This window comes from Macaca nemestrina, chromosome 13 (assembly GCF_043159975.1).
Source record: "Macaca nemestrina isolate mMacNem1 chromosome 13, mMacNem.hap1, whole genome shotgun sequence".
NCBI lineage: Eukaryota > Metazoa > Chordata > Mammalia > Primates > Cercopithecidae > Macaca > Macaca nemestrina.
The window spans coordinates 31591557-31616750 of NC_092137.1; the positions used below are offsets into that span (position 1 = coordinate 31591557).

General features: G+C 39.9%; 1 protein-coding gene across 1 annotated transcript in view; it reads right to left on the reverse strand.

The window, feature by feature from the left end:
- Nucleotides 1-205: 205 nt before the first annotated feature.
- The window catches only part of LOC105479694 (steroid 5 alpha-reductase 2), a 59157-nt gene continuing 34168 nt past the window's right edge, over nt 206-25194 (reverse strand). Inside the window, exons 2-5 of the mRNA XM_011737822.2 lie at nt 11637-11800; nt 9412-9513; nt 7042-7192; nt 206-4021 (exon numbers count right to left, since the gene is read on the reverse strand). Coding sequence (XP_011736124.2) covers nt 3955-4021; nt 7042-7192; nt 9412-9513; nt 11637-11800 — 484 coding nt within the window. The 3' untranslated portion in view covers nt 206-3954. The remainder of the gene's footprint in view (nt 4022-7041; nt 7193-9411; nt 9514-11636; nt 11801-25194) is intronic.

Genomic DNA, 25194 nt, shown 5'->3' on the forward strand with positions numbered 1-25194 from the left:
CCTTCCAATGCCAACCCTCCCTTGGACCCTCCCTCATTACTCCCCCCCTTCCTCCACTTTCTCTGTTGTCCTCCTCCTCCCAGCCAGCTTGCCATGTCGGAAGGGATATTGGCTATCCCTCCAATAAAGAATCTAGATTGTGACTGCATTGAGCGAAACCAAACCCTCAACCCAAAAAAGACAAGACTAAAGAAACTAACACAGCTTGGTGCATACTTTAATCTTCTCCGATTATTTATTTTATTCATCCAAGTCTCAAGCCAAGGTTGATGGGGAGAAATGAGGCACAATGCAAATAACACAGAACTTTTTAAGATCACAACTCCATGGACTTGCACAAAGAATGAACAAATCTCTTACTTAGAAATTAAATCCACTCAATGGCTTATTAAATCACCCAAGAACTCACATTGCCTCCTGGCTCGATGCCTCTTTCTTTCATCACAGGATAGTGTAGATGCTATAAAATAATCAGCACCCTTCTCTAGAAAGATTCACTTTACATTTGCCGTTACCCTCCTTGTTTTCCCTGGGTGGACCTCAGCTCACAGCTTATGAGAGAACCAAAAGGCCAAGCGGGAAAGGAAATGAATCTTCATGAATCTATTCCTTCATGTGCCAAGAGCTTGCTCCCCTGCTTCTTAGTGAGATTGCCATGAGGTAACCACAAAAATTCAAGAGAGCTATTATCAAACTTCAGGGTTGTAAAACCATGGATTTATTTATTTGTTCCTGAAAGGGTCTAAGCTGCCTAAATAGCTGTTTAATTGCGTATTTCTCATTAGAGCTCCGTTTTCCTTTTAGAATACAGTGGACCCAGTGTTGTTCTTTATGAAAGTAAGCATTAGGGATAAAGGGGTTTATGACCTGAAACCTTTTTCCATGCTGAACACACATGTTGTCTTGACTACACCAATGAAGGAAAACTCTCTGTTCTGTCAAATAGGTTTAGGAAAGGGCAGAGCCTGATGCTCCCACAGAGCGAGGGAAGCCTCACACACACAGGCATGGGACAATAGGTGTACAAAATGAATTGTGCAATAGCACTTAAGCTCTGGCTATTTTTCTCCTGCATGAGCTCTGCAGAAATCCAGATGGCAGCCCTAAAGGCTGTGCCTTAAGCAGAAAAAAACATACTTCTGACCCTCAAAGGGACAAAATGAGATGGCTGCTCTGACCAGCTCTGTACCAGCTGTGAGGAGGCCTTTGAACTCTGTGGGTCTCAATGTCACTACCTATCATATGAAGTGGTCGGAATAGCTGATGTCTGAGGTCTGCTTCAGCTCTTTAAGTCTAAATTCTGGAAAACAAGCAAAACTCAACATTTTCTTCAAGGCTGGCAGGAAAACGCCTCTTCCGTGAAAGCTTCAGCAAGACCAAGAGACAGTATCTTGTGAGCTAGGACACTGTTAGACTGTTTTAGCCACAAAACACTCCACGGAAACCTCAATTAACTATAATTTTGTTGCACTCTATTTTTAAAAGTGGGAAGAAATATGTTTAGAGATGAGCACACATTCAGACCTTTACTGTATTTAATCCACATACATATCCTAGCCCTAAACAATGACAAACTGTCATTGAACACAACAGCCCTAGAACACTGAGAATACCTGAATTATCAAGGGAAGGTTTCAGCTTTCATAGAGTTCACGCTACCCTGCCCTATATTCAGATGAAGAAGTTCCACAATCATGCTAACTTGAAACATCCACCATCAGGCGAGAGGACTGGGGTCCCCCCAGTATGTTAATTACCTAATTAAGTCAAAGTTGGGCTAAATACTATTTTAGAAAGCGCCCTCTTGTGGCAAAAAATGAAATTGCCAAATGGCAGTTTTGTCCTGAGACTTGAGTACTGCCATTTATTGTACACTTATTTCATCTCAACGATCGGCCTGGATGTTTTACGTGGGTAGTAAAATAAAGGACTTAAGCAAGGTGGTTTTCAATGTCATGGAGAGAACTGGAAGTCTTTTGTGTCTCAGAGCTCAAGCTACACCTGAAGATTTATTTCACCAAGTGTATTCATTCTCCCTGTGTATTCCTCAGCACCAAGAGTGGCGTCTATCCTCAGGACATTTTCCCGCACGTTTATTGTACTTCCTTGTAGTTCTGAATTGTGGCTGAGAGGCTCTATAAGTCATACTTCTTTATTTCCAGCACACAGCCCCTAATTTCATGAAGAGAGAAGAGAAGAAAGGAAACGACACTACAGACAGGGTGAATGGGAACGGGGGAAGGAGGGACAGAGAAGCACACCTCAATATCTTGTGAAAATCTCCAGAAGTCCCAGGATATTTTAATTCAAACAAAATTACTTAACATCCATAATTTTTAAGGTATTTAATGAACAAGAAGAACATTTATTTATATGATTGCAATCTGTATTTTTCAGTAATCAACATCATCCTCAGACCTTCCAAGTTTCCTCTGTGACTTATATAGTGAGTTTCTGTACTTAATACCACTGGTGCTCATTTCTCAAAACAGTTTGCTAAATATTGACAATGCATTCCACAAACACAGGCCTGAGAAGACAAATATTTCCATATATTCCAATTACAAGCGTTCGGCCCCTTCCTTAGAGTCCATATCTCAGCACCCATGCCGGGGTGACCGCTTCACAAGAGTTTGCAAACGCAAATGCTTACTAGCTACGTAGTTCCAGTTCTGGTGTGGAAATGTGGGCTCTGAATGCTCAGATCCTCCAGCTTTTTAAATGAAATTAGAATGCCAGAGTTCTATGAAGGAATCTCCTAATTTTTACGTTTTTGAAACTTTGTAAAAAACAAAAAAAGTCTGAGGCAAACAAAACAGGTTTTCTGCCCATATGTGCCCTTCTGTCTGCAACTTTCAGCCTCTGCCTGCAGCTCATGTGAGGGAGGCATTCAAGCTGCCCCTAGGAGACACCTTCCTGAACAGGTTCTGAGAACTACAATGAAGAAGTTCCAGGAAAGGAAAGTTGCTTGGGGCTTCTGCTGTACTTCACATCATTGTGGACATCTGGTGGAGGCAAGCAGCATGTAACCTCATCATTAATTCTCTTTGTTTTACACTTACTTTTTTTTTTTTTTGGATATTGCCACCAGTTTCCAAGAACATGAAAGTTTGCAATGTCTATTGTAAAACTGTTCTCTATCCTCTTAGTAGCCATCCAGGATCATGCTGTTCTCTACTCTCCCAGCAGCCATCCAGGGTCATGCCTTTTTCTTTGTGGTTATTAAAACCTGGCCTTCAAGAATAGCCATACCAGTTTTCCGGGGATTGTGAAATCTTCTGGAAAACAGAGGCACTCATCAACTAAGACACTGCATACATTTGAAATGAGGTCAATGCATCAGTATCTTTTCAGCACTATGAGGAGAGGGCTCCTGTATTCAAGGTCTATCTAATAATTTCTCATCTTTCCTAATTAACCAAGGAAAAGGAAGACGTGACTGGGGTTTTCATTTGGGAGTGGGTTTGCTCTGGGTCTGTGTGGCTTCAGAGTTTAAATCTCTGCTACTCTGTATGCGTACAAAATGTATACCTTTAATAAGGTCTATAAGCACTGCCTTCAAGCCAAAAAATTCTTGATTACAGAGTTGTCCTACATTGACAGGGAGTGGGTATGAAGCCACGTGTACTTGGATTGCCCAGTGAAAGAAATAGGAGAAGTTTGTACTTTCTCAGAGCAATACCTAAGAAGCAACCGTTGCCATTTGGAAAAGTGGCTTTTTGAAGCTTCAATTGGAGATCAGGATAGGGGTCCCTGGAAGGGTAGAAGTAAACTCTAAGCAGGCACCACTCAGAATCCCCAGGCCAGCTGGCAGAACGCCAGGAGACCTACTATTATATATGCACATACATATATATATATGGAGGACTATTATATCATGGAAATTGCAGTTTCAGCAGCTTGACAGTTTACATCAGCGTTGTGGGAGCTTTGCTCCTTTTTAATTTGGTTTCTTTAAAAGATGAATGGAATAAGGGCTTTCCGAGATTTGGGGTAGTCCTCAAACATCTTGAGGTAGAACCTAAAAGACAAGAAAGGAATCATTGTACATATAATGGGGCAGTGGCTGACAGCTGAGGTTTGCTGTTAACAAATCTTTGTTACAAGTCAACCTACAGTTTTCTCGAGTCTGACTATTTCAATAGTCATTTATGATTCTTATTTCTCCTTCCCACAGCCTATTTCTTGTAAATGTTGAAGCTTCTTTTGCTGGGAAATGAAAAGTAATAGGCAGAGGGTAGTGGTGATGGCTGTGCAACATTTTGAATGTACCTAATGCCACTGAATTTTACACTTAAAAATGGCTAAAGTGGTAAAATTTTTGTTACGTATATTCTACCAGAAAAAAAAAAAAAAGTGTATCCGGAAGGAAGTACTTGTTTGGATTCAGCTGGGAAATACAGGGAACCAAAGACTATGGGCAAAGAGAACCAGCAATGTTCCCAGGAAAATGTCCTTTCATAAGGCCTGGGAATGCTAGCAAAATATCACCATGTATCATGAGTTGAATTCTGTCTTGTCAAAAGATATGTTAAAGTCCTAACTCCCAGTATCTGAAAGGGTAATTTTTTTTTTTCTGGAACTAGGACCATTGCAGATAAAATTAATTAAGATGAGGTCATACTGGATCAGGGTATGCCCTTAATCCAATATGACTGTGTCCTAAAAAGAAGAGGAGAAAAGACAAAGAGACAGAGACAGAGACACACAGGAGAGAAGGCCATGTGAAGACGGAGGCAGAGATCAGAGATGTAGCTATAAGCCACAGAACACCAAGTGTTGTCGGCCACCATTAGAAGCTAAAAAGAGGCAAGGAAGAATTCTTCCCTAGAGCCATCTTGGGGGCATGGCCCTGCCTACACCTCGATTTCAAACTTCCAGCCTCCAGAACTATGAAAGGACAAATCTGCGTTGTTTTAAGCCTCCCAGTTTGTGGTCATGTGTTGCAGCAGCCACAGGAGACAAATGCATCTTATAAGAATCCTTTGTCCTTAAGTTGCCAGGCTGTCCTCCTAACTAGTTGACACTGGCAGTCCTCAAGGCATAATCAAGATGATACACTCTGTTAAAGTACCTTAGTTTGAACTAGGGGGCAAATAATAAGTTACAAAAGGTGGCTAGTTTTCGGTACTGTGATTTGAGAAGGCTGGTGGGCTGCCTCCGCCAGTGCTGCCTCTGCTGTGAGTGCCTGGCTTTGTTTTATAGGAGCCTTCACAAAGTCCTGTTAGCCTATTAAAAACTATGCCTTCTGGCCCTGGTCTAGGAGGTATGACATCACAGAATGAGGCCTCAGTTTGGGTTTTATTGTTGCAGCAGCTGGAAACGTCTAGTGGAATTATAGCCCCTCTCCTAACCAAGCACGGTAGAGTCCACGCTTCCCAGGGGCCCTCCAAGTGCTGGGTGATGCCTTCTCTTCTCCCCTGCTTGCTCTGCCTCTGGTGGGCAGCAGACCCAGCCTGAAATGGTAAGAACTGTTATGACTCTCTTATGGGCTAGGAACCCTCTGCCACCTTTCCTCACAGAGTCTAGGAGGTGGTAGGAATAGGTCATGAGCTGTTGCTTCATTTCAGAACGTTGTCCTCGAACAATTCTACTCAGAAAAAAAGGAACTCGTTCTTAGTTAAATCTTCAAAACTAGGCATTGAGTCATAATCCCAGGGTCCTGCTTCCAAGACCATTCATTCCCTGTTTGAGTATCCATAGTCTCCAGTAATTATAGGCTTTCTCTTTCCACAAAAGCCATTTTAGGGAAAGGATCTGAAATTTACACTTGGTAATTTAAAGCCTGTTAACAACCTAATATATTACCTTTCACTTCCAGCCATACTTTTAGTTAATTCTTTTGTCCCCACTCCACCCTAGGTTAGTGAAGCTTTAGGCCAGACCTTCAGAGGGAGGGTTCCGAAACACCTGCAATTCCTGGCATTTCCCAGCAGATGGGGCAGTCCTAAGATTGCCCCATACATGCGATTTCTTGTCCTACCTTCCTCGGAAGCCAGGGTTGGCCTTGGTTATGATTTATAGTGGGTGGGTGTCAGGGAAGGAAGGCAGTACCAAAATAAACCCTGGCATTGCAGAGATTCCAGGGGAAATAATCCTTCTGGAGTTCCAGGGCTCTGTGATTACCTGAACTGTTAGCACCAAATCTTGTAGCTAAAAATAGCAGCCACATAGTCACCAAAATAGTACTTTTTCCCTGTGGCTCTCTAGCCTGCTGTGCCTCAGAACATCTGTGGAGGCCAGGCGCAGTGGCTTATGCCTGTAATCCCAGCACTTTGGGAGGCCGAGGCGGGCAGATCACTTGAGGTCAGGAGTTCAAGGCCAGCCTGGCCAACATGGTGAAACCCTGTCTCTACTAAAAACACAAAAAGTTAGCTGGGCATGGTGGTGAGCCTGTAGTCTCGGCTATTTGGGAGGCTGAGGTGGGAGAATCGCTTGAACCTGGGAGGTGGAGGCTGCAGTGAGGCAAGATCGCCCCATTGCACTTCAGCCTGGGAACAGAGTGAGACTCCGACTCAAAAATAAATAAATAAATAAATAACTATCTGTGGAGCTTTGGAAAGTGCTGGCCATGGTCCTACCTATGGCACACATTTCCAGAAATGTGGTGGGAGGGGATGAAATTGAAGCATGGAAATGGAAGCACCTTCTTCTGCTTCTTGAGGCTTTTTCTAACCATCTCCAGGTAAGCCTGCCTGGTGGGCACAGAGCCTGGGTCAGCTAACTCATGTGGGTGCAAGGCACTTCTCGCTGGACAGCCTTCTTCAGCAAGACAGGCACAGGACCTTCCCGGCCATCACCTCAGTTTACATGGACTTATGTTTGTTCTTAAAAAAATTTTATTACTGCTACTCTCATCCAGCTAACTTCCAACTTCAATACAAGCCCAGTAAGTCAGAATATGCTAACCCAGATTATTGTATCAACCTTCCCTTAAAAAGATAAATATCTTCGGTTTCTAAATCTTCCTCTGCGGGTTAAAAGCCTGTTTGGAGAAGAAGAAAGCTACATGAATGCTGCCGCTTTTATTGAAAAGTTTACCTATGGTGGTGAAAAGCTCGCAGCCCAAGGAAACAAACTGAGAAAAATGCAAATGCAAGTGCTGGGAGGGACCAAGTGGCCAGCGCATAGCCGATCCATTCAATGATCTCACCAAGGAAATTGGCTCCAGAAACATACGTAAACAAGCCACCTGCATGCAGAAGAATCAGAAGGTCAATCATTGCAACTGAATCATTGTGACATTAAACTCATCTGTGTTGTTCCAAAATACACAAAGGCAGCAAGAACAAATGTGGGGCTGGAGACTCCCTCCATAGTCGTAGGAGTCTGGTGGAATCCTCTTGGGGAGAAGGGGAAACAAAGCAACAACAGCCGGTTGCCTGGAGAACATTCTGGAGTCACGAAGAGTGGCCTCAACTGCTTAACAGGCTCTCTCCAAATCTCTAACAACTGCTGGACCACTAGCTTTGGGTAGGACAAGGGAGAGGTGTAGGAGGTCTGGCTTTTGTTTCGTTCTATTAAGGAAGGTTTTGGGGCCACTTCTTACCTCCCCATTCCTTTCCTGGACACCCACACTTTCACATTCACAGTCGCAAAATGTGAAACTGCACACTACATTAAAATAATAAAAATCTGAACTTACGGGAGAAGGAATTTAGATTCTCTTATGGGATTTGCCCCTCCCCACCCTTCTGCAAAGCACTCTCCTCTGTTCATGTTTAGAGAGTAGGAGCTGCAGGTATTTGTCCTGCTGGAGGCTGGTGAAGTCGGCTTCTTGATTTTAAATGTTTCATTTTCTATCCAACCAGGTATTTCTTCTCTCAGGACTGTATCTAGAAATCAGCATATTTCTAATGATATTAAATATATCCACACTCAAATTTTATTACCCACATTAAACTGGGGATGTTTAAACCAAAACAATTTTGTTCTTTCTATAGTTATATAAAAATATTTTGTGTTTAAATCATTCTCCATTATAATTCAAAAGTTGGAAACTAATCTTGGCAACTGGTTTTTAAGCGCTTTCTCTGTTCTTTATTTATCTAGTTATGGAGTGAATGTTTTTAAAATCAAAGCCCCTTAGAGTTGAATCTTTCTTGAAGATGAGATTGCATCAGTGGTTCCCAACCTGTGATTCTCTAGGACCTGGGAGGAACCAGAGATCTAATGCAAAGGGCCTATAAATTGTCTATGAATACAGTAAATGGCACATCCTAACCTACTAAATTATTTCTGTTTGATGTAGATACTGTTAGGATATTAAAAACATTCAAATTCATTTTAATATTTTACTGAATTCATAGTAACTTTGACACCAATGACTATTAATGTGCACTAACATCATGTCATAATTGAGGAAATTTTTTGATGTAAATAAAGGGTTGTATTTACATCAAAAAGGGTAGAAGCCAAGGACTTACACAAATACCCATCTAAATCTATTGAAGGATAACTTGGACTGATTCACTCCCATCTGCATATATTTGTCCTTCTCATACCCTGGTTTCTTTTTTTTTTTTTTTTTTTTTTTTTTTGAGACGGAGTCTCGCTCTGTCACCCAGGTTGGAGTGCAGTGGCCTGATCTCAGCTCACTGCAAGCTCCGCCTCCCGGGTTCGCGCCATTCTCTGGCCTCAGCCTCCCGAGTAGCTGGGACTACAGGCGCCCGCCACCTCGCCCGGCTAGTTTTTTGTATTTCTTAATAGAGACGGGGTTTCACCGTGTTAGCCAGGATGGTCTCAATCTCCTGACCTCGTGATCCACCTGTCTCGGCCTCCCAAAGTGCTGGGATTACAGGCTTGAGCCACTGCGCCCGGCCTCTCATACCCTGGTTTCTTTGGAACGGTTAGGATTACAAACATGCTCACCTTTATCTCCAAAAATGCACTTGTGCTTGTAAGATCTCCCATCCTAAGTTTCTATTAAGTAAATATAGTTCTCTACACCTTTAAAAGTATATACAAGTGGCAGGAAATACACAAGTTCTAGCCTTAACTGCTCACAAGATAAGTCTAGATCAATTAGAGGGGACACATTTATTGGCCAAGCATTCAGCATCATTTGCAAACCTAGAAAGGATCAGTCCTCTGTACATGACAATCTTACCTACTGCAATGAGGTTGTAGGTAGCTGATTCCAACCCTACTCAAATCTCCCACTCTCTCCCACTTCCAGGTATTGTGGCCTCGCACCTTACTGAGGGCCCTGGTAGCTCTCTTAAGCTTCTGGGTTCAGGTCAGAAATGCAGACGTACTGTGATGGGACTGGGTATGCAGGGGAAGTCAAAAGCAAGCTGAGAGGTATTGTATCATCTGTGCCCTCACCGTCCCCTCTCCATCTGCTACCATAGCATCATCCCCGGAGCAGGCTCAAGGGAAGAGTGAGTCTGGGGGCAGGGGAGACATTACCTTGTGGAATCCTGTAGGTGATTTCTCCAGGCTTCCTGAGCTGGCGCAATATATAGTCACTATGGATGTTGACTCCCATTCCCAAAATAAATAAGAAGACACCTTGACAAAGAAGAGAGAAAAGAGAAATGTTTTAAAAAATGTGTCCAGATTTTGGTGCCTTTTTCACAAGCTAAGCTAAAATGAAAGGAGGGCCATTTAATTCCTAAAAATGAAGGGAAGGGCATTTAATTTCTAAATCTAAGAATGGTCCTAAGATACAGCAGAAAGTGGGGAGGGCAATGAGTCCTGGTCCTGAATGGGGAGCACTGGGTGGGCTGTTTCCTAGACTCAGGCTGAAAGTGCACAGTGGCACCACCGATGGAGACAGGTCGGAAAAGAGAGGACAGCAGGAGGCAGCACCATTGTCCAGTATTTAAATACATAAACAAATAAACGAACGGATCATAATAGTAAGCCTTTAGCTCATTCACAAAGAGTCAACTCGAGGTTGCATATCTCAACAGCCAATTCCAGCCCCTTTTCTTTTGCCATCTCCCACTATAGAGGCTGAATTGAGAAAGGTGGTCACACGAGCCAGTTCCACCAATAAGATGTAAAGTGAAGTCTTGGTGGGGGGACTTCCTTGGAAATCGTTTGCTTTTCTGAGAAAAGGTGCAGGCAAGACCGGTGCCCCTACTTCCTCCTTCTTCCTGTCTTGATTGCCAGATGTAATGCCTTGAGCTACAGTCAACATCTTGCAACCATGAAGTGACTAACAAGAGGACCACAGGTAAACATGCTAAGAATAGAGGAGACAGAAAGTGCCTGAGTTATTAATGGTGTCGGTAAGCAACCACAGGAATGCAGAAGCCACCTGCTTCGACACTTGTTGTTATGTAAGAACTAGGAATTCTGAATTCTTCCAGTCACTATTATTTGGTTTTCTGAGCGCATTCCTGACTGAAACACCCACTCTCATAAAAATAATGTGAGCTAATTTGGAGGCATGGCCACTAACAAACTGACTTCCACCACTACCAGTTCACACACACACCCCCACACATACACATTCTGACATTAAAAGTAGCATACTACACACACTGTTCACATCTTTATTTGTTTTACTCAGCCACATATCCCAGTGGTGTCTCCACGTACACTATCCACTGGTACAGAAAGGGCCCTGTTCTGAGGTGAGGAGAGCCAGGATCGGGGATGCTAGTTCCTGCATCCCAAAGGGTGTTACTATAGCCCAGAAACACTCACCGTCCCACATAAAGGCCCAACCCAACCTCTCAGCAAAGCACATTAGTGCTTTTCAAAATACGTCAGGCAAAAAGCAAGAATAGTTTAGTTAAAACAATCAGGTCTGTTCTCACCTTATCTGATACAATATAAAACAAGGATTTTCCACCTTGTCTAGTCAAACGATCATTGGCCTGGAAGAAAGGGTATCTGGGGAGGGATGGCAGGGGAGTGGGGAAGGAAGGGGGTTAGCACACACAGCAGTGTCTTCAACTATTTTAGATAGGGTGGTCAGGGAAAGTCCCTTTGAGGAGGTGCAAATTGGTGGTGAACTAAATAACGTGAGGAATCAACCCCCATGAATACATGGGGGCAAAGCCTTCTAGGCCAAGCTTGTCCAGCCCGCAGCCCAGGACAGTTTTGGATGTGGCCCAACACAAATTCGTACACTTTCTTAAAACATTATGAAATTTCTTTTTAGCTCATCAGCTATCATTGGTGTTAGTGTATTATATGTGTAGCCCGAGGCAATTCTTCTTATTCCAATGTATCCCAGGGAAGCCAAAAGACTGGACACCCCTGCGCTAGGCAGAGGGAACAGTCCTACACAAAAACACTGGGGCCGGACAAGCCTGACAGCTGGTGGCAAAGCAGGAAGGCCACTGGCACTGGAGCACAGAAAAGGAGGTGCAGCGAGCCTGGAAAAGAGGTTGGGAAATTGGAAACACCAAGAACATTTAGAATTTAAAGGCAGTGGGAAAGAATTTGTATTTTGAGAGTAAAGGAAATCTACTGGAGAGTTTTGCAATGGGAAACGGCATGATATGTGTTTAAACAATCTCTCTGGCTACCATATAGAGAAAAGACCAGGGTAGGGGTGAGGGAGGGGAAGATGGGATCATTAGCAGGTTATTGCAGTAGGGAGAGGCCATGGCGACGTAGACTGTGGGAAGGGTTGTTAACTGGGGAGTAGGTGAGAAGTGGCTAGATTCACTTACCCAAGCAAAACCGTATGTCCGTGTACCACCCATCAGGGTATTCAGCACAGTAAATCAGATAGTAGCTTTGAAGGAATCCATTTCCAGCGCAGAAGGCAATGCCTCGGAAAATGAGTACAGCTGGATAAGGCCTCCCTCGATTGAGCAGTGAGTACACAAATGTCCTGGGACACATGGGGAGGAAAGGTTAGGATTCACTGTTAAAAAAGAACATAGTCTCATCCCCACCTCTTTCTTAAGCTCACACCAGAAGGTACAAAGACCAGACTGCCATTTAGCCTTAACCCAATACAAATTATCTTCTCCAGGAGGATGTGTATCACAGGCCAAAATAATTCCATACCTGAAAAGTACAACCACTAAGAAATAATCAACAACACAGAATACATAAATAATTTGCATAATAAATAATGAATAACATGTACCATGTTGGTACATGTACCATCTTGTACATGTACCATGTTGGCACATGTACCATCTTGTACATGTACCATGTACATAATTCCACAAAGTGAAATTACCATGACAAAATAACAATTTTAAATAAGCACAATAAATATCCTTAAAGAAATGTTTCCTTCAAAGCAGAAAAAAATACTCACTTGAAAAAGAACTAAATAAAAATAATTTGTCAAAAATTATAAAGCCTATTAGTGATAGAGTAAGAGCAAGATCTAGGTCTTCTGATAATCCCAGTTTTCTTTTTAATTAATTCCTTTCTAACTACTCCAGAATTGGCATTTTCAAAAAGAGGTACTGTCACTGTATGCGAATGAGTGACAGATTCAAAAAAGAGAATCCATAGTTAAGTAAGTTTGGGACCTATAACATCAGACAAGCCCTAATATTTACTCATTGTGGGATTTCTTCAAGCCACGGCATGCTAAGGACATGATGACTCTCTGAGAAGGAACCCCTAGTTTGGCACATTCATCACAGAGCTGGAGCTCCACTCCAGAAAACACTTTCCTAAGCAGGGCAGATAATCCTATGTAGACAATTGGGTCCTGAAGCTTTGAAAACTGATATTTGATTCTGTAAATTTTATATTCATTTTTCTTTCTCTGTCTCTTACACACACACACACTCACATATGCACGCACACACACATGCACAAATGCACACGCACACGCTCATGCTAGACAACCACACACATCTCCAGAGCATTCATCTGATCTTTTGCAGACAAGAAAGACCAGACAAGATCTGCAGATTCCACAGATAATCACAGTTGTATTTTGGATAGAAACACCTATCCTTCAAAGTCTGGGAGGTTTGTCTTAGATCTCCTTCTCAAAAACAGGAAGTCTAAGAAATGCCCTGGGCTTCATGTCAGGGACGTGGGTCACCATTTTTTTGTACCTAGATCATATGTGAGCGTTGCCTCCTAAAATTGTTGTGAGGATGAAATTATCTAATTTGATGCTTCCTATGAAGAAGCATATTTTAAACTATGGAGTGACTGGCAAAAGTATGCAGACAGGTGTTGTACTATGTGTGAGTCAATTTATTTATTTTATTTTTTTTGAGATAGAGTGTCATTCTGTTGCCCAGGCTGGAGTGCAGTGGGGCGATCTCGGCTCACTGCAACCTCCACCTCCAGGGTTCAAGCAATTCTCCTGTCTCAACCTCCCAAGCAGCTGGGACTACAGGCGCCCGCCACCACGCCCAGCTAATTTTTGTATTTTTAGTAGAGACAGAGTTTCACCATATTGGCCAGGCTGGTGTGGAACTCTTGACCTTGTGATCCACCTGCTTTGGCCTCCCAAAACACTGGGATTACAAGCATGAGCCGCCGTGCCCAGCTGAGCCAAATTTTATAAACATAAAACATCAAGGTTGTATTGAAGACCTGCACTTTCCCCCTTGGCAACAGCAATTTCACATCTTTCCTCTTGGCTTGAACATCGACAATTCTGTTGGAACAGGGAGGCTGCTCAGGTGTTCCCAGGATGCTGAAACTCCTCACCTCTACCATCTGCTCTCCTGGCCAGTTAATGGACTATGAGGATCTTTAAGTGTTTGTATTAAAAAGTTGAAGGGGAAAGAAAGGTTAGCTTCCTGTGCTGTCTCCCTAGAAACTAAATGCTATCTGCTGTCTCCCTCTCCCCTTCACACCTGGACTCAGGTCTACTATGTCATCTGCAGAATGCCTCCCGCCCCACCCAATCACAACAGTGCCTGCAATTCATGTCTTCAGTAAATAATTACCTTCTCTGTTTCTCACCTCCTTCAAAACACAAATACACACAACAAGGCAAAGGAAAATGAGTCTCTAATACCAGAGTGTGCATAAGTGAATTAGATTAATGAGCTTTTCTTCCTTCCCCAGAGGGAAAAAGAACAGAGTGAAGATGTAGTGGGAGAGCAAGTGCTCTGTGGTTAACAAGGTCAGGCTTGAAGGACTTTACTATTTCATAACTCTGTGATCTTGTACAAACTCCTTCATCTGTAAACTAAGGTTAATTATTAACCTCATTGGACTATAAGGTTGGACTCATTGGACTACTATTTTATGAGAATCCTTGGATTCCTATAAAAATTAAATAAGATGATGCAGGAAAAAGTAACTGATACAGGATTGTTGCTATTTGTTTCTCCTTGCATTCACACTCCATGAGCGCTTTGGGAGCCTGAAGGTGACTTCTTAGAAGAAAAGGATCCTGAAAGGCTACAGAAAGGTATTTAAAAAAAAAAAAAAGTTGTATTTTTGTAATACTTGTAGTAGAAGTATGTATTAATCAGGGCAGGCTCACTACTGTAACAAAAAAACTACGAAGTATCAAAAGATCAACATAATAAAAGCTCATTTCTTGCTCATGCCACAGTAAGATCCTATTCAAGTTTCTGCTCCACAGCCATTCAGGACCCAGGCCCTTCCAAGGAATCTACTGCATCTATCCAGCAGGCAAAGGAAGAGAGAGGACAAGGAGGATTGTGTAGAAGGTTTTCTTAATGACCATGCTTCAGGCTGGAAGTGGCATAAATTCCACCCTCATTCTTTTGGCCCCACCCAACTGCAAGGGAGGCTGGGAAATGTAGCTGATTGGGTTTCCCAGCAGCAAAAAGAAGGAGGTTTGGTGAACACAGGGTACAGACAGAAGGTTTTGGAGAGCTAGAAGTCCTGGAGAACAAATAAAGTTCATCTAATCTGAATAACTTTGCTATTGGAAAGCTGGAAGTAGTTCAAAGCTTGTTGCACTGTAGAAAAAGACAAAGACAATGACGAGAAGCGGGAGAGAGTCTATTAGCCCAAGAGACTGGCAGTTGGTGCTGTAGAGTTGTAGATGAGTTTCCCCTTCAGATCCCATGCTCCACCTATGACTGAGACTCAGCTTCCCTGGTTTGGGACCACATCACTTTAATTACCTCCTACACCTCTAATGTAAATTTTCATTCTTTTATGGTTTGTTCTTATAGAGAGACTGATAAGTACTCTGTAAATATAAAGTTTTCTATCATCGCTAAGTAAATATTCATTTGGGGGGATTCATTGGAAAGGGTTAACTGAAATTGCAAATCCAAATTAAACCAAAGAAAAAAGCTTTAAAATTACACATCTTGCATAGACCAACTCATATTTAACTAAGTCTTCTTCAAATATAAATGCTATTGCTAAGATTATCAAGCCAATTGAAGACTTTTCACTATATGAAATTTTAGACTCATTGTCAATCAAAATAAATTCAAACTCTATATATAAATACAAAGTTTCCATGTATATATTTAATTATTCTGTATAGTAATTACTCCTTTCTTGACCCTGTAACCTTGTTCATCTACTACTCCATTTTCCTGCTTTCCTTTATAGCAACTCCAGAGAGCTGCCTATGCTTGCCATCTCTGTCTTCTCCTCCACTTCTTTCCTCCTTCCCCCTCCTTCCATGGAAACAAATCATGGTGAGTCCACCAGAGACGATCACATTCCCAAACCCAAGAATCAATTTACAACTCTCTTCTTATTTGACAAATTAATCACTCCCTCTTTCTGGAAACACTTTCTTTACTCAGCTTCCAGCACACCACACTCTCTTGGTTCTTCTGCTTCACTGATCTTTTCTCATTTTCCTTTGCTTGTTTCTCCTCATCCTCCTGACCTCTAAATATGAGAGTGCCCCCAGAACTCAGGACTCTTTTTCTTCTTTATTTACAGTCTCTGTCTATGTGATCACATCTAGACATATCATTAAATATCATTCCTATAATCTGAATGCGTCCCTCAAAATTTGTGTGCTGGAAATTTAATCCCCAATGCAACAGTGCTGAAAGGTGGGGCCTTTTAGGAGGCGTTTAGGTCACGAGGGCTCTGCCAACATGAATGGATTAATGCTGCTATAAATAGGACTTGAGGAAGTGGATTTGCTCATTCTTGCCCTTTCACCTTCTGCCTTCCTCCATGTGAGAATACACCAAGAACGCCCCCATCAGATGCTGGCACCTTGGTCTTGTACATCCCAGCCTCTAGAACTGTGTGAAATAGATTTCTGCTCTTTGTAAATTACCCAGTCTCAGGTATTCTGCTAAAGCAGCACAAAACGGACAAAAACAATCATCTATAGAACAGCAAGTCCCAAATTGATATCTCCAGACAGGATATCTGCAGTCCTTAAACTCAGACTCACATGGGCAACCTCCTACTATACCTCTAGTTTAATGAATATTTCAATTTTAACACAGTCAAACCCAAACCTCTGATTCCCCATTCTTCTCCAAACTTGCACTTCCCTCAGTCTTCCCCATCTCAGTAAATGCCAAGTGGATTCTTCCAATTGCTTAAGCCAAAGACCTTAGACCATCTTTGATCTCTCTCTCTCTCTCATACCCCACATAAAATCTGTTAGCAATTTCTGTCATCTTTATCTGCAAAATATTTTCAGAATCTGGCCACATCTCACCAACTCCACTATTCCATCTGAGTTTCATCTCTCATTAAACCTCTCCTGGGTATTTGTAAAAGCCTCCTCATTTGACCACCGCACTTACTCCACGGCAATCTATTCTCCATACAGCAGACCAAGTAAAGCTGTAAACTGGATCATATTACTTCCCTCTGAAAACCTCCTTTGTGACTAAACAAAAGCCCAAATTCTTGACTGCCTTCAAGACCCTAGACAGTCTGATTCCCTAACTACATCTCTGCTCTCTTCTACCACTTTTATCTTTGTCCATCTTACTGCAGCCACTCTGCTCAAATGTTAGCTTCCCTGACCACCTTATGTAAAATAAATAACCTCCAATGGCTCCAGCACTCACTAGCCTCATAAATCTACTTTACTTTTTCCAGTAGCACGTTTTACTAACATATTCTACTTTCTGTGTTTATTGTCCACTTCTTTCCACAAGAATGTATGCACCATAAAGAGAGAAATGTTATCTATTTTGTTCATCACTATATGTGCGATGCCTTGAACAGTGCCTGGCACACAGTAGGCCTGGAATGAATTTTGAATGAAAGAAAGTCTATCATGTGCTATAAGTGGCACACATCATATGCATGCAGAACTTCAAATTTTATCTCATTGTATACGCATCATAACTTTTACTTCCAGGAGGTTGTGAAGTAGAGATGCTTTTCCACATTCCTCCTGCTACATATAACTGAGTCTCTGGACATTATTTAAAAAGCAAACGTGAGAAGATTCTAACAGTTGGTGAGAACAAGGCACATGGGCTAGAGACCTTAGGATTTGAAGAAAAACAAAGCAGTGTGTTCTTGGGTTTTCATTTTGCCTCATATATTCCAGATTTAGAGCTGATGAAGTTGGCAACCATAAAATGGAATAGTCACAGATCAAAAAGCCAAACAAAATCTTACTTTCTCTAGCTAAGGAATGAGAAAAAGGGAAAAACCAGAAAGACAAAAACTTTAGAATATAGTTGCTCTGCTATAGCAAACACCACAGAAAAACTGGCTCACTCTCACCCCACTAGCAAAGTCTGATGCAAGTGCTTCCATCAGACTTCCTCCTGTACTTTCTGTACTTCCCCCTTACCAAGCTGTGATAGGCACTCTAACCCCTTGCCAGGCCGTGTCAGAAAAGGCTGGGTAGGGAGTCAGGAATTCCTACTGGGAAGTAACAAGTTCATCCCACTTCTGCACAGTGTTAATAAAGACCACGTGGGGAACCAGGACTTCTTAACTCCACATCCTCCTGCTGGCCTGGGTAGTATCAGAGAAGCCCTAGTGGAGAGCTGGAATATTCACCGTTTCCCAGTGACAACAAGGCCACCTTCCCTCCTCCACTGCATTCCATAGTGTCAGTGGAAACCAGTTGGGAGGTGAAAGGAAACATTCTTAACTCTCTCAGCCAAACAAGTATCAGTGGAGGACTAGCAGGGAGCCAAAACTCCCACTGCCACACAAAAGCAACAAGGAGCCTCTACATTCAGGTTTCAAAATGTCCAGGTTTCAACTGAAAATAACTTAACATACCAAGAACCAAGAAGGTCTCAAACTGAATTTTTAAAAATCAATAGATGCCAATACACTGTGTTATGTAATTCTAAATGTACGAAGGAGAAATATTTAAGACAATTATACTATAAATGAGGAATAAAAAAGTGGCATTGCGGGAAGTATGTTTTCTGCACTCAAATTGGTAAAATGACAACACTTTTAAACTATGAAAAATTGTGCATGTATAATTTAACACCAAGAACAACCACTAAAAAACTATATGAAAGAGATTCTCTTGTATCAAATCTAAGAAGGAATCAAAATGAAATTCTAAACAATGTTCATATAATCACCAGGAAGCATAAAAAAAGAAAACAGACTTAGAAAAACAGAGAGAACAAACATAAAACAAAAAATAAAATTTCAGACTTAAGCATTAATACATTAATAATTACAATAAATGTAAATAATTCAAATCATTATAAAGACAATAGTTGGCTAAAGACAATTAAAAGACAAGAGTCGACTAAAATATAAACAAACAATAGGTTGATGACAAGAAACTCACTCAAATATAACAATATAGGCTGGGTGAAAGTAATAAAATGGGAAAAGATGTATCATAGAAACATTAAATAGAGGAAGGTAGGTAGAACATTCTGGAGAGCTGGAAGAGTAAGAAACATGAGGAATCTGTCTCCCTGACTAGGCAATAATTGCACTGACAGAGTATGTCTGATATAACTATTTTGGAAATCTGGAGTCTACCGAAGGCTTGCAACTTTCAGGGAAACATTTGGATGGCACATTGCAGTTAATTTTGATTTCATCTCAGTCAATTTTAGCTCTTAGCACAGTAGCAGCTACCCATTTCCTACCCCCACCCCTGTGGCAGGCAGCTGTGCATGTATTCCTGCAGCAGTTTGCACACAGCTTGAAGGAGCCAGGATAAGCAAAAAGGACCCTGTCCTCTAAATATCAGGCATATGTGCTTAGATTGATGATTACTGCTTCTGATCAGAGAGGTACAGACAAAGAGGTGGTGGGTCTTTGCTGTTACACTTTATTGCATTGTTGCAAACCCCTTTCCATCCAGCTGAAATGACTTCCAGGGATTTAAAGGGCTGGCACCCTATTTCCACTCCCTTTTTCATTTTTTCTTCTTCTCCTTTTGGGAACCAGATATTAAAAATAAGGACATTCACAAACAACTGAATATATGGGAAAAATTATAAAGTTAACACAGAAGGATGCAAGCTCAGAGAATATCAGTAAAGACTTTACGTTTACACCTCAGGCTGATCCTTGGCACAGAGACAGACTAAAGCAATTTTAATAAACAAACAAAACAATAACAAAAAACAAACAACCTTGAGGAAAAAGAAGAATCTGCATTCCAGAGTTATCACATTATTAAATTCAAATGCCCAAGTATCAACAAAAACAACAACAAAAAATCACAAGGCATTTGAAAAAAGAGGAAAATATGGCCCATTCAAAGGAAAAAACAGTCAACAGAAACTGCCCCTGAAAAAGACCTAACAGCAGATCTACTCAAAAAAGACTTTAAAATAACTGTCTTGAAGATATTTTAAGAACTGAAAAAGGGAGGGTGGAGCAAGATGGCCAAACAGAAGCCTTCAACAATGATCCCCACTGCAGGAAGACCAATTTAACAACTATCTACACACATAAAAAGCACTTTCATAAAAGCAGAAAATCAGGTAAGCAATCATAGTACTTGGTTTTAACTTCGTATTGCTGAAAGAGGCACTGAAGAGGGTAAGAAACATAGTGTTGAATTGCCAGTGATGCCCCTCCCCTATCCTTCTGGCAGCAGCCACATAGCACAGAGAGAGAATCTGTAAACCTGGGGAAGGGAAAGTGCAGTGATTGTGGGGCTCTGCACTGAACTCAGTGCTGGCCTGTCACAGTGGAAAGTAAAACTGGGCTAAATTCAACCAATGCCAACACGCACAGGGAGCATACAGATCAGCCCTAGCCAGAGGAGAAGCACCATCCCAGCAGTTGGAACTTGAATTTTCACAAGACTTGCCACCATGGGCTAAAGTGCTCTGGGATCCTAAACAAACTTGAAAGGCAGTCTAGGCCACAAGGACTGCAATTCCTAGGCAAGTCCTAGTGCTGTGCTGGGCTTAGAGTCAGTGGACATGGGACACCAGCCAGGGTGACTAAGGAAGTGTTTATGCCATTCCTCCTGCAACACCAGGCAGTACAGCTCACAAAAACAAAATTTATTCCCATCATCTGCTTAAGGAGACTAGAGTGAAGAGTAAAGAGGGCTTTATCTTGAATCTTGGAAGTGATCATTATGCCTGTATCAAAATACTTCATGTATCTCATGAATATATACACCTACTACATACCCACAAAAATAAAATATAAAAGCCTAGGCAACATAGTGAGACCTCATCTCTATTAAATTTATTTATTTATATAATTATCCAGGCATAGATGGCATGCACCTGTAGTCCTAGCTGCTCAACAGCCTGAGGCAGAAGGATCACCTGAGCCAAGGAGGTTGAGGCTGCAGTGAGTTAATTGAACCATGTACTATAGCCTGGATGACAGGGCAAGACCCTGTCTAAAAAATAAATAAATAAATAAATAAATAAAACAAAACAAAATGTGGATAAAGTCAAGAAAATAATATATAAAACAAAATGACAATACAAATAAAGATTTTGAAAACCTAGAAAGAACATCTGGAGCTAAAAATTAAAATAAAGGAAATGAAAAATTTACTAGAGGGCTTTGAGGGAAGATATGAGTAGGCAAAAGAAAGAATCAGAGAACTCAAAGATAAGGCAATGGAAATTACCAAGTCGGAGGAACAAAAAGAAGAAAAAATTGAAGAAAAGTGAGCAGAGACCAAGAGACCTGTGAGACATCATCAAGGGGCCCAACATACACATTGTGAGAGTCCCAGAAGAAGCAGAGAGAAAGAAAGGAGTAGAGAGAATATTGGAAGAAATAATGGTGGAAAAACTCTCAAATTTGAAAAAAGACATGAATATAAACCTCCAAGAAGCTCAATTAACTCGAAGTAAGCTGAATTCATAGAGACCCACATGGATATACATTATAATCAAACTTTCCAAATACAAAGGCAAAGAGAAAATCTTGAAAGCAGCAAGAGATAGAAATGATTTGTCACATACAAAGCATCTGCAATAAGATTATCTACAAATTTCTCATCAGAAACTTTACAGATCAGAAGGCAGTGGGCTGATATTTTCAAAGTGCTAATATAAAAAAAGAAACTGTCAAGCAAGAATACCATATCTGGCAAAACTTGAAAGTGAGGAGAAACTTAAGACATTTCCAGATAAACTAAAGCTGAGAGAGTTTGCTACCCTACATCCGCCATGCAAAAACTGCTAAACGGAGTCCTGCAGGTTAAAATGAAAGCATAATATAGAGTAACTAGAATCTATATAAAGAAATAAAAATATCAATGAAGGTAAATATAGGGACATTGTAAAAGGTGGTATTATTATAACAGTGTTTCTTGACTTTGTGTTCGCTACATGATTTAAGAAACTAATAATTTTTAAAAGTCTAAAAGTTAATATCACTGAAACTATGGTTTCTAACTCATTATTTTTTTCCATATAAGAGTTTAATGCAATTCAATTTACTTCTGTTTTGTGACACATGATATATAAAGTTGCAATTTTATGACATTAACAATCAAAAGAGATGGGAAGGGAGCTGTTAAAGTAGCAGAGTTTTATGTTATTGAAGTTAAACTGGTTTAAAAGTTAGAATGTTATAAATTTAGGATGTTAAATGTAATTCCAAAGGTAATTGCAAAGAAAATAGCTATAGAATATATACAAAAGGAAACAGGGACGGGGAGTTATAAGGTCTATAGAAAACAAACATAAAAGTTATAGAAGTAAATTCCTCCTTTTCACTAATAACATAAATGAAAATGTGTTAAACTCTTCAACCAATATAGATGAGCAGAATGGATTTTTCAAATGGTCCAAATATATACTGTCTACAAGAGATTCACTTTGGATCCAAAGACAAATAACTTGAAAGTGAAAAAATGGAAGATGACATTTCATGCAAATGGAAATGAAAAAAGAGCAGATGTGGCTGTACTAACAGACAAAATAGACTTTAAAGTTTTTTAAAAATGATTACAGGAAGAAAAAAGTACATTAATATTAAAAGGTTCAGTATAGCAAGAAGATAGAAAACTTACAAGCATTTATGCACCTAATGACAGACCATCAAAATAAAGACAGCAAAAACTTCAGAATTGAAGGAAAAAGAGACATTTCTGCAATAATAGTTAAAGAATTCAATACCACACTGTCAAAAATGAACAGAATAACTACACAGAGTGTAAGTAATGACATAGAGGATTTAACACAATAAACCAACTAGATCTAACAGAAATATACAAAACAACTCTGACCACAACAGGATAAAGTTAGAAATCAATATCAAAAGTAAAACTGAAAAATCTATAAATATGTGAAAATTTTAAAACACATTCTTTGAAAAAAATCAATGGATCAAAGGAGAAAGCAAAGGGAAATTAGAAAATACTTAGATATGAATGACAATGAAAACACAACATGCCAAAACTTATAGGATGCAGCAAAAGTAGTGTTAAGCATGAAATCTGAAACTACAAATGATTATATTAAAAACAAGGAAGATCCCATATCAACCACTTAACTTTACAACTTAAGGAACTAGAAAAGAACAAGCTAAACCCAAAGCTAGCAGAAAGAAGGAAATAATTAAGATTAGAACAAATATCAAAGAAATAAATAGAAAAACAAGAGAAAACCCAATAGACTCAAATGCTCCTTCATTAAAAAAAATTTTTTAAATGACAATTCTACACCTAGATGGACTAAGAAAAATAGAGACAAGACTCAAATTACTAAAATCAGAAATAAAAGTGGGACATTACTACTTATTCTATAGGAATAAAAAGAATTCTAAGAGAACACTATGAACAACTGTACCCCCCAAAATTGGATAACCTACATGAAATGTTCAAATTCCTAGAAATACTAAGCCTACCAAGACTAAATCATGAAGAAATAGAAAATTTGAATAGACCTATAACTAGCAAGGAGATTACATCAGTAATCAAAAATCAAAATCTCACAATGAAAAAAAAAAAAAAAGCCCTTGATCTGACAGTTTCACTGGTGAATTCGACCAATAGTAGAAATACTTCTACCATTTAAAGAACTAACCCCAATTGTTTTCAAACTTTTCCAAAAAAAGAAAAAATGAAGAGGAGAGAACACTTCCTGACTTATTCTATGAGGTCAGCATTATCCCAACATCAAATTTAGACACAGATACTACCAGAAAAAAAAAAATTATACAGCAGTATTTTTTGTGAACATCAAAGCAATTTTTTAAACAAAATCCCAGCAAACCAAATTCAGCAGCATATAAACAGAATTATAGACCATGATCAAGTGAGACTTAATTCTGGAATGCAAGGATAAGTCAACATACAAAAATCAATCAATGCAATCCATAACATTGTCAGACTTAAGGAGGGTAAAACACAAGGTCAAATAATTAATGCAGAAAAAGCATTTGAAAAATTCACTCTTTCATGATAAAAGCACCCACCAAACTGAGAATGGAAGGAAACTTCCGCAACATAATAAAAGCTGTATATTAAAAACCCAAAGCAAACATACTCAAAGATGAAAGCTCTTCTTTTAAGATCAAGAACAAGGCAAGGGTGCCGGCTTTTGCCACTTCTATTCAACATAGTACTAGAAGTTTTAGCCAGAGCAATGAGACAAGGAAAAGAAATCAAAGAGATACAAATCAGAAAGGAGGAACTAAAATTATCTCTGCTTACATATGATATGGTCATGTGTCTAGAACACTCTAAAGAGTCCACATACATTTTTTTAAAAAGTGTTAAATTAATAGATGAAGTAAACAAAGTAGCAGGATAGAGTTGACACCGAAAAATCAGTTGCATTTCTATACACTTACAATAAACAATGTGAAAAGGATATTAAGAAAGTCTCATTCACAATAGTATCAAAAGGAATAAAACACTTAGGAATTAAGTAAAGACATGAAAGACTTGTACAGTAAAAAATTATAAAATATTGCTGAAAAAAGTTAAAGAAGAATATGAAAATGGAAAACATTCCATGTTCATGGACTGGAAGACAATATTTTTCAAATGTCCATACTACCAACACAATCTATTGACTCAATGCAATCCCTACCAAAATTCCAATGACATTTCCTTTTTTGCAGAAATAAAAGTCCACTCTAAAATATATATGGAATCTCAGGAGACATCAAAAAGTCAAAACAATTTTGAAAAAGAATAGAAAATATTGAGGATTCACATTTCCTGATTTCAAATCTTACTACAAGCCATAGTAATGAAAGCAATATAGTACTGGCATATAGACAATGAAAGTCTATAAAGACAAAGACATGCAATCAACCTGGATGCCCATTAATGATGGACTGGACAAAGAAAATGTGTTACATATACATCTTGGAATACTATGCAGTCATAAAAAATTAAATTATGTCCTTTGCAGCAACATGGATGCAGCTAGACGCCTTTATCCTAAGCAAATTAATATAGGAACAGAAAACCAAATACTGCACATTCTCACTTATAAGTAGGAGCTAAACGTTGAATACACCTGAACCTAAAGACACAAATAACAAACACTGGGGACTAATAAAGTGGGAAGGGTGAGAGGGGGCTGAGGGCTGAAAAACTACCAGTTGGCTACTATGCTCACTAACTGGGTGATGGGATCATTTGTACACCAAACCTCATAGTACAAAAGCATCATAATACTGTATCCGGCAGTGATTTCTTGGATATGTTACCAAAAGTGCAGGCAACAAAAGAAAAAACAGAAAAATTGGACTTCGTGAAGAATCTTTAAAATTGTGCATCAAAGACGCTATTAACAGAGGAAAAAGGCAACCCACAAAATATTTGCAAAGCATATATCTGATAAGAGATTGACATCCAGAATATATAAAGCTCTCCTAAAACTCAACAACAACAACAAAAACCAGATTCAAAATTGGGCAATGGACTTGAATAAATGTTTCTCCAAAGAAGCTACGCAAATGGCCCATAAGAACCTGAAA